Genomic DNA, 12,517 nt, shown 5'->3' with positions numbered 1-12,517 from the left:
ATAAATTCTTAATCTAAGTGTATTAAACAATAGACCTACAGGTACTATACTTAATCTAAGTAATAGACCTATCTCATGCATATTGACTAAAATAGTAGTATGTACCCACCATGAGATATTTATATAGATGTAATAAATAAAATACATAAGCAGTAAATAAAGATCAGTGTAGATTTTTTTATTATAATCAAAAGTAACATACTGAAGTTTTGATGTCTTCATGAGATTTACATATGTTTTAGGCATTTTTAACTTAGTAATTAATAAAACATTTGCGTAGTATTATTATTAGTATTATCTTTTTCTACTTCCATAGTTATTATTTTTTAATGTTTATTATTAATTATAATGGGTCATTCTACTTCTTTTTATTATTAAATAGAGATATTTGTTCTGACAGCATCTAAACTAATTCGGTATTACTATAAAAGTTTGAACACTAAATAGTGTTCAAACTTTTATAATAATCTAATCTCTGATTCTAAATAGTGTTTAGCAAATTTCTAAGTAAATTTATTTAATATTATTAGTTGATGTAATAATGTTTATTTGTAAATGTATGTGTTATATCTATAAAGTATTATAATAAAATTTATTACTTCAAATACTGTCTTATTAAGGTCTAATTTTGTCTTTGTTTGAACTATATAGATTTTAGACGCCTTTTGCAGTAAGACTTCTAAACATATATTTAACACCAATTTATTGCAATCTTTACTTTTTTGTATTAATCCCGATTGATATTTGTCTTAATTTAATGTCACCATAACAGAAATTCCTTTTTACTTAATTCAATGAAAAAGAGTAGATGCCAAGTCATACTGAATAATATAGATTTAACATATTATTTCATTTATTACATGTGCCTATCTTATTTTAGATTTAGTAACTACCAGTTAGTTAAATAAGCAAAGAAAGTGATAATAAACATTTTCATTGAATAAATGACCATAAGCGTGTGAATCGTAAATAATCGAAAGTTATGCGTATATGTTGACATCATTTGTAAATAAAGCATCATTATCAGCCGCTTTTGTAATTAAGGACTCTGCTCCAAACATTTCATTAGTAGGTCCATCAGCTGGATTCCTGAAATACAAAAAAGAGGTATGTTTAAACAGTAGGAATAATATGGCTGTATGGCCCCGGCTTAGAATAGGCCACCCCTTCCTCTCTCGTGGATGTCGTAAAAGCCAACCAAGATTTCGCACCATTTTATATATTTTTTCGTGTTCATTATCAAATTACAATATTGAATGATGTGAAAGAAAATAGGATTGCATTGATCGCCTTGCAGAAAGTGAGTATAAAGCCGTCGGTCATATTCCAGACAATTTAAAAGCTTGGTATCAGCCGTATGTTCGTATATCGTACTATCAACATATACAACAACACTTCCTCTGTCGAAGACCAGAAAAGATTGGAGCCAGAATTTGTCGAAACCCCATTAGGAAGCAAAAAATCTTATTGCGAGAAATGATGATTCCCATTAGGACTCTGTCGCGTATTATAAAACAAGACCTGAAGCTCGGCGCTTATCATCGATATACAGGACATGCCCTAAATCAATCTTTACATTTAAAAAGAGTGGATCGATCAAAACGCCTTCTGTTGCGATATGCAGGTGAAAGCCACAGAAATATAAAGGTTAACATGACCACTTAAGTAGGTCGTGTACTAAACTGTATAAATTACCATAGTTTTTAACAATCCCACAGGAACTCTTTAATTTTCCGTGATTAAAAGTATCTCAAACGTTGACCATGGATGTCACAGGTGCTCTATTTCGCTTCTAACGTCCGCCTGACTCGGTTTTTAACATTTTTTTTTTCTATGTACAGACATTCTACTTCTACAGTTTTATTATATATATAGATATACAGAGAACAGAAGGAGTGTGTCAGAGCAGTTATTAGGTATCATGTTCACAAAAGTATTGCTATTACAGAGTATCTATTCCAAAAATTTGATAGCAATAACTAAATATTAACGTAAAATGTTTAACTAACCTATTGTTGGAGCTGTTAATATCCATTTCTCCAGAAAAACTATCAGAGTCGTCATTCAATGATATTTGTGAATCTGCAATGTAAAAAATGCATTTATATAACAGAAATAGTAATATACATGTTATTTCGTTGACAACGCGCACGTGACATCCCTAGCACGTGACATCGCTTGTTATAAACGTCCATTACTTGCCATCTTGGTGGTATAAAAAAAATATTGCAATTGCAATACATTTAATATAAGTGAAATTTACTAATGATTATTTTTGTGATCACTTCTACCTATTTCAGCCATGAATGAAGTAATAGTGCAAATTTGTGTATTGTTATGTTTCGGCATAAAAAAAAAAACAGCCAAGTAGAAGTGATGTACTGTAGTATAGTACTGACTTTCCTTTATGAATGAGGCAATATTGTCAAAATATTTTTTTCCGTAAATTCTAAATGAAGCTTATTTAATAATAAAGGATAAAAATGTAGCTGTAATCCTGCTCGCGCTACTGGTACACAATGGCGGGGTACCAGTGAATGATAGATGAGAGTGAAATCAGTTCAATTGGTCAATCATGATGAATTCATCAGAAATTAATCACGATGGTTTCCAGGTATCGATATATACCGGATGTAGTGAGCCGGTGCGTAGTGAGGTACTCGGCAGACAGGTAGGGCGGCAGGTCATCGGCCGAGTCACCGCCGCCGCCGCCCGCCGCGCCGCCCGCAACCCCCGCTCCGACCCCGCCACCATTTTCCGCGCCCAAAGTTTCCACTACAGACAACCATTGTCCATTGTGGCATCGGAATCTTTCCACCTATAAACATTTATAATTCAATTAGTATCAATTTCAAGTAAAATATTGGAGTTAAATTTAGTTGGAACCAAAACGGGCGTTCCGCGTCTACTGAGAGCAAAAAATAAGTACCTACTTACATCGCGGTTGGGTTATCTAAGAGTATTAAAAAACGGTCAGGTACGAGTTGAACTCACACGCCAAAGCTTGCGTACGTTAATATGTAAATATGAAATAAAACGACATTAATTCCATTTTTCATACTTAGTTTGTCTATTACACTTAATAGTTATAATTGTTGATACTATGATTTGTAATTTCTTATTTTGGGTCATAACTATACTACATAACTAAGTTAAAAAGCTCCCAAAATAATTGGGAGCATTTTTTAACAATTTATCAAAAATTATACTAATTAGAAACATCGTTTTATTTTTCCTAAAACATTCACATATACCTTTATAAACTGTAATTGATGATTGTTTTTGTCACACATTTTTAATCAGAACTAAAAACTGCGCATCATAAAAAGAAATTAAAATCAGTTTTTAAATGTATAAATAAGGCCCTTTTACATGATATGATTTATACGATAATTTTAAAAATTTGAGTACCATTTCTGGACCCTGATTTTCACTGCAATGTGTACGAGCTAAAGTTGTATAAAATTATTCCAAATTTCAAATCGATAGCATTAGTGTTGTCGTTGAGATAAGGCACTGTTACAGACTAATAAAGTCGCACCATAACGGTACCCTTATGCCTTTATATTATACCATTTGTAGGTAGTTAAATAATTTGCTCAAATCAGCGAATCATTTAAATTCCGATAAATGTAATCTTTTGTTTTGTTTCATAAATCTATACACAGGTAAGAAACTAATTTGTACAAACATAAATTACACACGTACATACCTTTATTCTTGCAGCCCACTCATTTTGCATTTGTGAAATAATGTCCAGGCAGGAGTCACACATTTTTCTAATTTCTACATTTTTATCTTGCATTAGGTCTATTAGGTACGCTGGAGCTTCTGTAAAGTATAAGTTTTGTTTACATACATACATATTTGTCACGCCTGTATTGCCGACTAAAGTTTTGTTCAAAACTTATTAGACTTCTAAATAGACAATACAAAAAATTAAAATTTTACATTTTTTTATTACCATATTTTTTCGAGTTGCTAGTAAAATGACGACGATTTGTTTGTAAAAATAAATACACCTATCCCCCGATTTACACGGTACTTGTTTTACACGTTTTCGCTTTTACACGGTTTTCCAAATAAGTTTTTTTTTTGTTTTTATCGCACTCTACTAAATGCTACTGTGTTTGAACACGTGCGCTGTGTACACATCTCACGGGGAATCCCGAGCTTACGTGCTGACTTGCTGCACATGCACACTGTGTCTGTATTTCTTCGCATAAAATTAAAGTTTTATCTACGGAAAATTGTATTTGAGTGAAAGTTTCACAGTGTCAGAAAGATTTAATTTTTCATATTCGTAAATTACAAGTGAGTGCATAATTAAGATTTTTATAAATTAACATAAATTAAAAAAAATTATAGGCTTATAATGTCGAAAGAAGTTAAAAGAAAAGTTATTTCTTTAGAAACTAAAATCGAAATTTTGGATCGCTTACGAAAGGGAGATAGAGTAGTAGATGTTGCAAAATCATATAACATGAACGAAGCTACAATAAGAACTATTAGAACAAATGAAAATTTTTATTTTTATTTCTGTGTACACCTAAAAATATTGAAAAAAATCACAACTGTTAAATAGTAAAATTATGCATTTTCTGCAAGCTTTTCGATTTACACGGTTTTGACTTGAAAATTTTTAATTTTCGATTTACACGTTTTTCTCAGGAAAGTATCTATCTATGTAAATTGGGGGATAGGTGTACTGACTAATATTATTAATGTGAAAGTGGTTGTTACTTCTAAGCACTTTAATGGCTTAACCAATAGTCATCAAATTTGGTATACGCATACTACATGGGATAAAGAAGCGCTCGATCAATATACTCTGATCACAGGAACGTAATTTAAAATATATCATCCTTCCTTTAAAAAAAAAAAAACACGACATAAATTTGTGTATATAGGTAGGCGACTAGTAAATATATTCTACAGTAAATAAACTTATCTAAAAATACAAAAATATGTTACGCGAATGATGTGACGAGCAGAGCTAGTTTAAACAAAGTGGTGAGTATAGCGTTCAGTGGAAAGCGAGCGGGTGAAGTTGTGTTACCTGTGCGCGTGAGCAGGTAGTCGGCGGCGCGTGGGTGCGACAGCATCTGGCGGAAGGCGAACACGGTCTGCAGCACGTGGTCGTCGTCGGCCTGGCGCTGGCGCAGCAGCGCCACGAGCGCACGGCCCGCGCCGGCGCGCAGAAGCGCACTGGCGCAGCGCTCTTCCGCGCCCAGCGTACCGCACGCCACCACACCCTCCAGCACCAGCTCTGCCGACCACGACCTCTCCTCTGCGCCCTCTGTACACATTCCACATCGTTCAGTGATCTAGCTACCGGATGCACGACATACAAGCTTGTGCATTTTACAATATTTTCAAATGGTAACATTGTAAGCGTTATAAGCTATCCATTGTCCATTGCTGGACAGTTATATTAAATTGTAATAAAATACCCAAAAGATAACTATAAAAGTTTATTGGTTAAGAACTCTTTTACAATGTAATAAGTTTCTTTTTTATATAATATATCACTGAGTAAATATGCATATTCACTAACACTATTGCATGAATATGCACTATAATTTATTTGTATACACATATTAAACATTTTTTTTACAAAATTATGCAATGAATATGCCTGTTTGTATATCTGTATGAAAACGTACAAATAAATAAATACAAAAATGTTTGTAAACACATTCGGACAGTGAATAAAATTTTTTCATAAAATTGTCGAAGAATAACATGCCAGCTGAGCGAGGCTTTCGCACGAAGATTTGTCTCTTTATTACTCTATGTAATTGAGATCGATAGTACCTACTGTAAAATCTATGGTAGTAATAAGCATGTAAGTATGAAATGGTCCCCCAAAAACAACGTGGCTGATTATATGCCACGATGGGTAAGTAGCTATTATATGCCTATTAAGTATTTATACAGAATGTGCATATACAAAAGAATTTCAAAAGTCTCTTACGGAAAAGTCATTGAAATAAAGTATCAAGATAAAACATATACATAAACATTCATATATAATTTTAATTAAATATAAGACCTTCAATTAAATACGACTGTGAAAAACATAAGCGCAAAAAATCCAACTTAGTTTTTGGGTGATGTCGACAGTCAAAAATAAAAAAAAATAGTTTTTGGGTGATGTCGAAAAAAAGGTAAACACATGAGGGTTACCATAGATATAAGAGTATATTTTGTAATTCATGCCTATGGACAAAAGTTGCCATATCACTCCAACTTGCATAAAAAATCGTACCTGGATCTAGTATCTTCATAATGCACGGTATCAGGTTATATCTTTCTACAACAGCATAAACATCTATGTTGTTGTCAGCATGCAATATATTGCTGAGTGTTCCGATGCATTCGATAACAAATTCCTCAGGCACGTCACCGCTCGTGACTGCTGCAGCGATATCTCCTACGAATTCCTGTAATTTAAAATTGAGCGAATGAATGAGTAAACTTCATTGGGATTTTACAACATAGAGAATAAAGCAAGACAAGTAATAACTAAACGATATAATTGTACAGTAAAGCGGTCAATAACAACAGACAAGACAATTACAAATTTAACAAGATAATAAAGTCGCTATTAATGTATAAATTATTTTATGACATAAATTTCATATAAATTTGTAAGACTGCGGGAGCAGCATAAATTACATTTATCTAATGGTAGATTCAACCATTTATAGGATTATTGATTGTTGTTAAAAAAACTTTCAAATAGTGATATTAATTCTTAGATCATTGATATACGAAATGTTTTTTGCTTTTTAATGTTAGTATTGCGTTTTATTAGTTTAATAGCGTGAGGAGTTTATAAAAACAAAATTTGTTTTTTTTTTTTGGCTCAATTTCTCGGCCGATTATGAAATTTGCTAGAGATATCTTACAGTAGAATTGCAGAAGTGTGAATAATTAAAATATGACGCGTGTAAAAATGCGCATATTCTATAGCTTATTACTGTATACTTACGACAAACAATGGTTTATTTTGAGAGTGATTTGATAAGTTGCGCACAAGTGTCATAAGCATCGCGTTCTTGTACCGAAAGGCACGCGCGAGCAGTTCTCGCAGCCGGCCCTCGGCGGCCATCTGGTGAGCGGCGCGGTCGCACCACGCAAGGTTCACGCAGAGCGCAAGCAGAACGTCCGTGGTGCTCGCTGTGCTGGTGCCAAATGCATCGCTATTTACGTTCAACAGCAGCATATCAGTTAGCTACAGAAAACATATAAATCTTTAAACTTTTGTACTGGGACAGTAATTATGAAGGCGTTATTAACTACATTTAAATATCATGATAACCCGTATTTTTTTTGTGCACAGATCTGCTCGTACTCAAACCACCTGGTTATCACGCTTTCTTTCCTTAGTGTCCGTGTTATCACATCTTAGAGAGTAGAAACAGGGACAAGTTGTATTCTTACTTAGTCATCACATGGATCATGTTTACCTAATCAGTTCTGGTCATCACACCATCACATCAGCCGTTATTTGCACACTGTTGAACATAGGCCTTATTCATAGACTGCTGAAAGAATGATATTGAACCAGATGGCAGATGGATACTGGTGCATTCACTGACTCCCTTTAATGCAATTGATGTTGTCACTCCATCTAGTGGGGGGCGGGTTATCCTACATTGTGTTTGCCCGTATGAGGTCACCACTCAAGAATCTCCCTTCTCCAAAATGTATTACATGTTAAAACACATAGGAATAAAAAGTATTTGATATGGTGTATACTTGAAAATCGGTCGAATAGAACATTGAAGAGAATTGAATACTTTGGGAGTAGATTTTTTCAGCTCAAATACACTGAAATAGTCAATTATATATTTATGCAAAAGAAGCTCAAATTTTCGTAATCAGTGACGTATTATTGAGAGTTAGATATTATTATTAGGAATAAATATATTCCTTACCAATTTGACACAATCAGACTGAGTAAACAATAATTTGACTCGATCATCCATGCTCAAATGGTACAAAATTTTCATTGCTAAATTAATATGTTTATCGTCACCTGAAATCATTAAAAATACTTATTATATGTATAATAAAGTTATGTACCACAGCATATAGAAATTGTGTTAATAAGTACATATCTATCAACCTCACAGAGTATAAGTACATTTTATCCTTAAACAATTTCATGTTTGTAAAAGGGATTTTTATACTTGGATGTGTATCTTCCTCCTTCAATTGTCTGTAACTATCCGAACAGCATTAGTTCAATTTAATATTTATTTTTAGATTTAAAAACGAAGTGACTTAGTTTCGTTCTCATTTTATGAAACACCTTAAGAACTCATTGATATACTAAAGCTACACACAGGTCTTTTCTCACAAAAAGAGTATATCGGCATTTTGTTACCATACTGATATTTTTTTTGCATTGTTGTATCTATTTATTCCATACTTTCCTAGTCGCCTCTTAGGATATACCTACAGGGAATAAAAGGACTGAAAAAATATTATATAGTGACAAAATTCCGTCACAAACAACACCTAGCCAATGACCCAAGATGCGGGTTTGCAAATATAAATCAGCCACTCACATGAAAGACAAATAAAAACTAGAAATTATTTAGAAGAGGCATTAATAAAGTGGGTCAAGAAAAGAAAAAATACACTTACTTGTGAATTGAATAAATTTTGGCAATAGACCAATTTTTATCATTTTATTGCGCAATTTAGTGTCAAACGTAAGATTAAATAATAGCTTTAACGTAACATTGACTAGATCTGCATTTGGTGAATCCAATAAAGGTGCAATTTTCTCAACAATTCCTCTTGATGCCATACTATTTTTATTTTCTACGAAAATAGACAATTTTTGCAAAAAAGAAACAATAAGTATTAGTAAATCCATATTTGAATGCCTCTCCATAGCTCCAATAAGTAATCCAACAATATCTTTCTTATGCATTTTCTCTTCAACTTTTACATTCTCAGCTATATTGAGTAACATATAAAAAGCTACTCTCAATAATTGCTCTTGCCGTTTGGATAATGTCTTGAGTTTTCTTTTTAATTGCTCTTCATCATTTTTAGATAAACATTCATCAGATGCATTACATAAATCTTCATGGTAACTGGAGACTAAGGATCGAGACTTTTGTAAATTTACATCGGCTACGGCCCATGTGCCCGATTTCGGTCGCCGTTTAGGTTCAGGAATTCGGCTCTTTGGGAGTTCACTCTAAAGTTGTGAAAAGTATAACATTATTTATAAGGTAACTTAATTTCAATAAAAATCTCAGATCTTCCCTTTAGACTGATGATACACATTACATAAATACTTTAAATTTTTTTAGAAACTATACATAATAGTAGGAATTTTACTATCAATACTGTATCAATATATTATATTTTACCTTATCTGGAGTAAGCAACTGTTTCTTGCCTTCAACCTTCTCTTTCCACTGATCATAACGTTTGAGTTCATAATCTATTACATCCATACACAAAGACCCTATCTTATATTGAATTATAACCTGATGAAATTCATTGTAAGTAGAGAAGCAGAAAAAAGTATAAACTATATTTGTACTCAATTCAATACTTCTCTTCCATTCCTCTCGGAGAACTCTGGAGAGAGCACTCAGAAGAGCTTCTATAAGTAATAATAACAATTAATTTACTATACATATAATTTATACAATTTAGAGATAAGGATGAGAATTATGTAGATAAATAAACAGATGTTCTTTAATAATTATTTTACACATAATACAAAATAGATTCAACAGTTATGCTGGAACTGTGTACAAAGTTATAAATAAACAGATTTATATTTGTAACTAGCGACCTGGCTTCACACAGGTAGATAGAATTTTTCAAAATAGTATATAGCAAATGTTAGTTGCTGATAATGTAACTTTCTATAGGAGAAAGAAGTTTTAAAATTGATTGAGTAGTTCTTGAGTTTATCCATTACAAATAAACAATCCAATCTTCACTCTTTTAAATATTATCATTTTCATCATATTTGTCTATAAATTAGGCTGTATGTACATCATATGATGATAATATTTTCTAAGTTCCTATTTTGCAATATTTTACTGAAAATATTTACATATAGTTTGCTAAATATATGTAACCAAAATATCTATCAGTATTACATAAATATTTATAAGTTATTTAGTAGTTTTTACTTTTAATTTTGTCTGGGTGACTAGGATAAAGTAAAAAAATGAAGTACCATTTCATAGGAATGGATTAAGCTGTTAAGGGGCTTAAAGATAATAAACACCATTTTTACATTTATTAATAGTATAAATGTCAAACTAAAGATTTCATCACAAATACAAAATATTAACATAAATTCTTACCATTTCTGGCTAATTCAATTAAATTGTCAGGGTTCCTGGCCAGTTGCAAGATTAATGCTGATCCTTTTATTTTTTCTGGGATGTCATCGTAAAGTAATTCCACATAATCATCCACACAATTTAATACAGCCACAGGTACACTTTCAACTGGACTCATGTTTACTGAAAGAGGCAATTTTTATACCTAAAACAAAAAATTCATAGGTACAAGTACCTTATTTTGCTCTTCTTGTTCAGATTTCAAACATATCATACAATTAAATTATTTATATTTATAATAAGTTTACTATTGTAATCTTTTGAAGAAAACAATATATATGGGTATCTATATATATAATTATTTATAATTTATGTAAATATTTATTTAAATTTCTATCTATCAATATATAAGTTTACTATTTAAACACATGAAAAAACATGGCAATGAAAAATATTTTGTAGAAACATTACATTTAAAATATTAGAATTTATAAATTTATTTAGTTTAAAGTATGCAGTGTTAAAAATGGAATCAACACAAACACACAATGTAACACAAAAAATATGTATGAATAATTAAAAAACAATGTTCAATATAGCCATTATAAATATAAAATTATATTACACTTAAATTGATTTGAAAGTCACTACTATATTTCTAAACAGATAACAACATTCTGAATCCAAGGGCAGACAAAAACATTCTGAATCACAAACAAGTAACAATTTGAAAGAGCTTGCAGTAGTAATAAAGACATATATTTAAATATTTATTTTTACTTCTATTCTAGCTAGAATAGAAGTAAAAATAAAGTAAAAATAAAAATCTTTTTGGAAGTTGTTTAAATTTTTAAATATTAATTCATCAGCATTCTGTCAAAAATTTAAAAGCAATGTATGAGTATACAGTCACTCCTACATTCTAAGATACTTTCACTTCTTGTGAAGTCTTGTGAGAAGCTTGTGACTTTTACTAAGTACATTAAAATAAATTTATAACATAACTTTGATCTAACAAAACCTAAGGGTATCCAATGATCAAAGTATTAACATCTCAAAATGAAAAACATTGTTAATGATTATTCCTTGTTGGTAGAGACTACAAAAAAAATTGGTTTAGACCTCCTTATTTAAATCAGGATTTTTCACATCTTAAAAATTTGTCTAAAATTGTTAAATAAAGAGTCTTAAAAAATTTGGTTTATATAATTGCATATGTTTCGCTCTCCTATTATAGGGTGATGGTAAAATGTTTTGATATGGCCCTAGGTCACTAATTTTCGATTTGACATTCTATGATCAATTATGTACTAAGTAGTAATCATTTGATCATAGAAAGTTAATAATAAATAATACGAATTAAGTCGCTTCGTGACACAGCTTTAAGAATTAATTTATTTATGTAGGTCTTCATAGGTTTACTATTTTTATGTTGTAGCTAAAAAAATATATATATATGTAATCATAAATTGCATTACGCATTTATGTTTTAAATAAGAGCAAGCAAAAGATAAAAGGAAATATACCGAATGACACAATTGTCTAGTTAAAACTTGAACTTTCTTGATATTTATAATTTATTATTATTGGTCTCGTAAGCGACAAGAAAATCAAAACATTAAATTGATTTCTATATGTATCGATTATAATGACAAAACAACAAATGTCATGTTTATGTCGTTTTTTTAGTATATTTGTTCCGTTGTGGAACAGGCTAAGGTCAGAGACCATGGTGCCTAGTCTTCAATATGATAATTTGTCTAGGATCGTTTACAATTTGTATTTTGTATATCAATATTACTGTCAACTAGAATATTTCTAAGACCAAGAATAACATATTTTTGACTTATATAGGCGGTTTAAATGGTGGATGTGTTTTTTATAATTGGTGCCCCCTCCCTCCCGCGGAATCTTCGCCACGAACCCCCGCAGATCGCACACACAATTCCCGTTGACGGGCACGAAGACCCACCTCGACACATCGTCCGCGTGCGATCAAGGCCTTAGAAAAATGGCAAGCGAATTTGTCGATGGAATCGACATCGCAAGCGAGTCCGTGAAATAGAATGAAATAGCAACGCCAGGCGACTCATTCCAACCTACGGAATCCATCGACGGATTCGCTTGCCACTTGTCTAGAGACCCAGGTTTACACCCGAGCGCATTCCTACGACCTCGAG

General features: G+C 31.8%; 1 protein-coding gene across 1 annotated transcript; it reads right to left on the bottom strand.

The window, feature by feature from the left end:
- Positions 1 to 150: 150 nt before the first annotated feature.
- LOC113516764 (kinesin-associated protein 3) lies at positions 151 to 12,010 on the bottom strand. Its single transcript, XM_052900900.1, has 12 exons — positions 11,864 to 12,010; positions 10,359 to 10,542; positions 9,402 to 9,640; positions 8,662 to 9,226; positions 7,947 to 8,047; positions 6,998 to 7,240; positions 6,272 to 6,446; positions 5,060 to 5,299; positions 3,713 to 3,831; positions 2,629 to 2,818; positions 2,010 to 2,082; positions 151 to 1,089 (listed from the first exon to the last, which is right to left on the bottom strand). The coding sequence occupies exons 2-12, from the start codon at positions 10,513 to 10,515 to the stop codon at positions 981 to 983; spliced, it is 2,211 nt and encodes a 736-aa protein (XP_052756860.1). The 5' UTR covers positions 10,516 to 10,542; positions 11,864 to 12,010; the 3' UTR covers positions 151 to 980.
- Positions 12,011 to 12,517: the final 507 nt, after the last annotated feature.

Source organism: Galleria mellonella, unplaced genomic scaffold (assembly GCF_026898425.1).
Source record: "Galleria mellonella isolate WM207_F2 unplaced genomic scaffold, CSIRO_AGI_GalMel_v1 utg72, whole genome shotgun sequence".
NCBI lineage: Eukaryota > Metazoa > Arthropoda > Insecta > Lepidoptera > Pyralidae > Galleria > Galleria mellonella.
Note: the sequence above shows the minus strand (reverse complement) of the source record. Positions and strands in the feature narration are given on the sequence as shown.

Excerpts from the sequence above, each read along its gene's own strand:
- LOC113516764 (XM_052900900.1), bottom strand. The coding sequence starts at position 10,515 with ATGAGTCCAGTTGAAAGTGTACCTGTGGCTGTATTAAATTGTGTGGAT. Across the intron at positions 8,048-8,661 it reads AAAATTTATTCAATTCACAA|GTGACGATAAACATATTAAT; the intron begins GTAAGTGTATTT and ends TAATGATTTCAG. Across the intron at positions 5,300-6,271 it reads TATGAAGATACTAGATCCAG|AGGGCGCAGAGGAGAGGTCG; the intron begins GTACGATTTTTT and ends GAATGTGTACAG.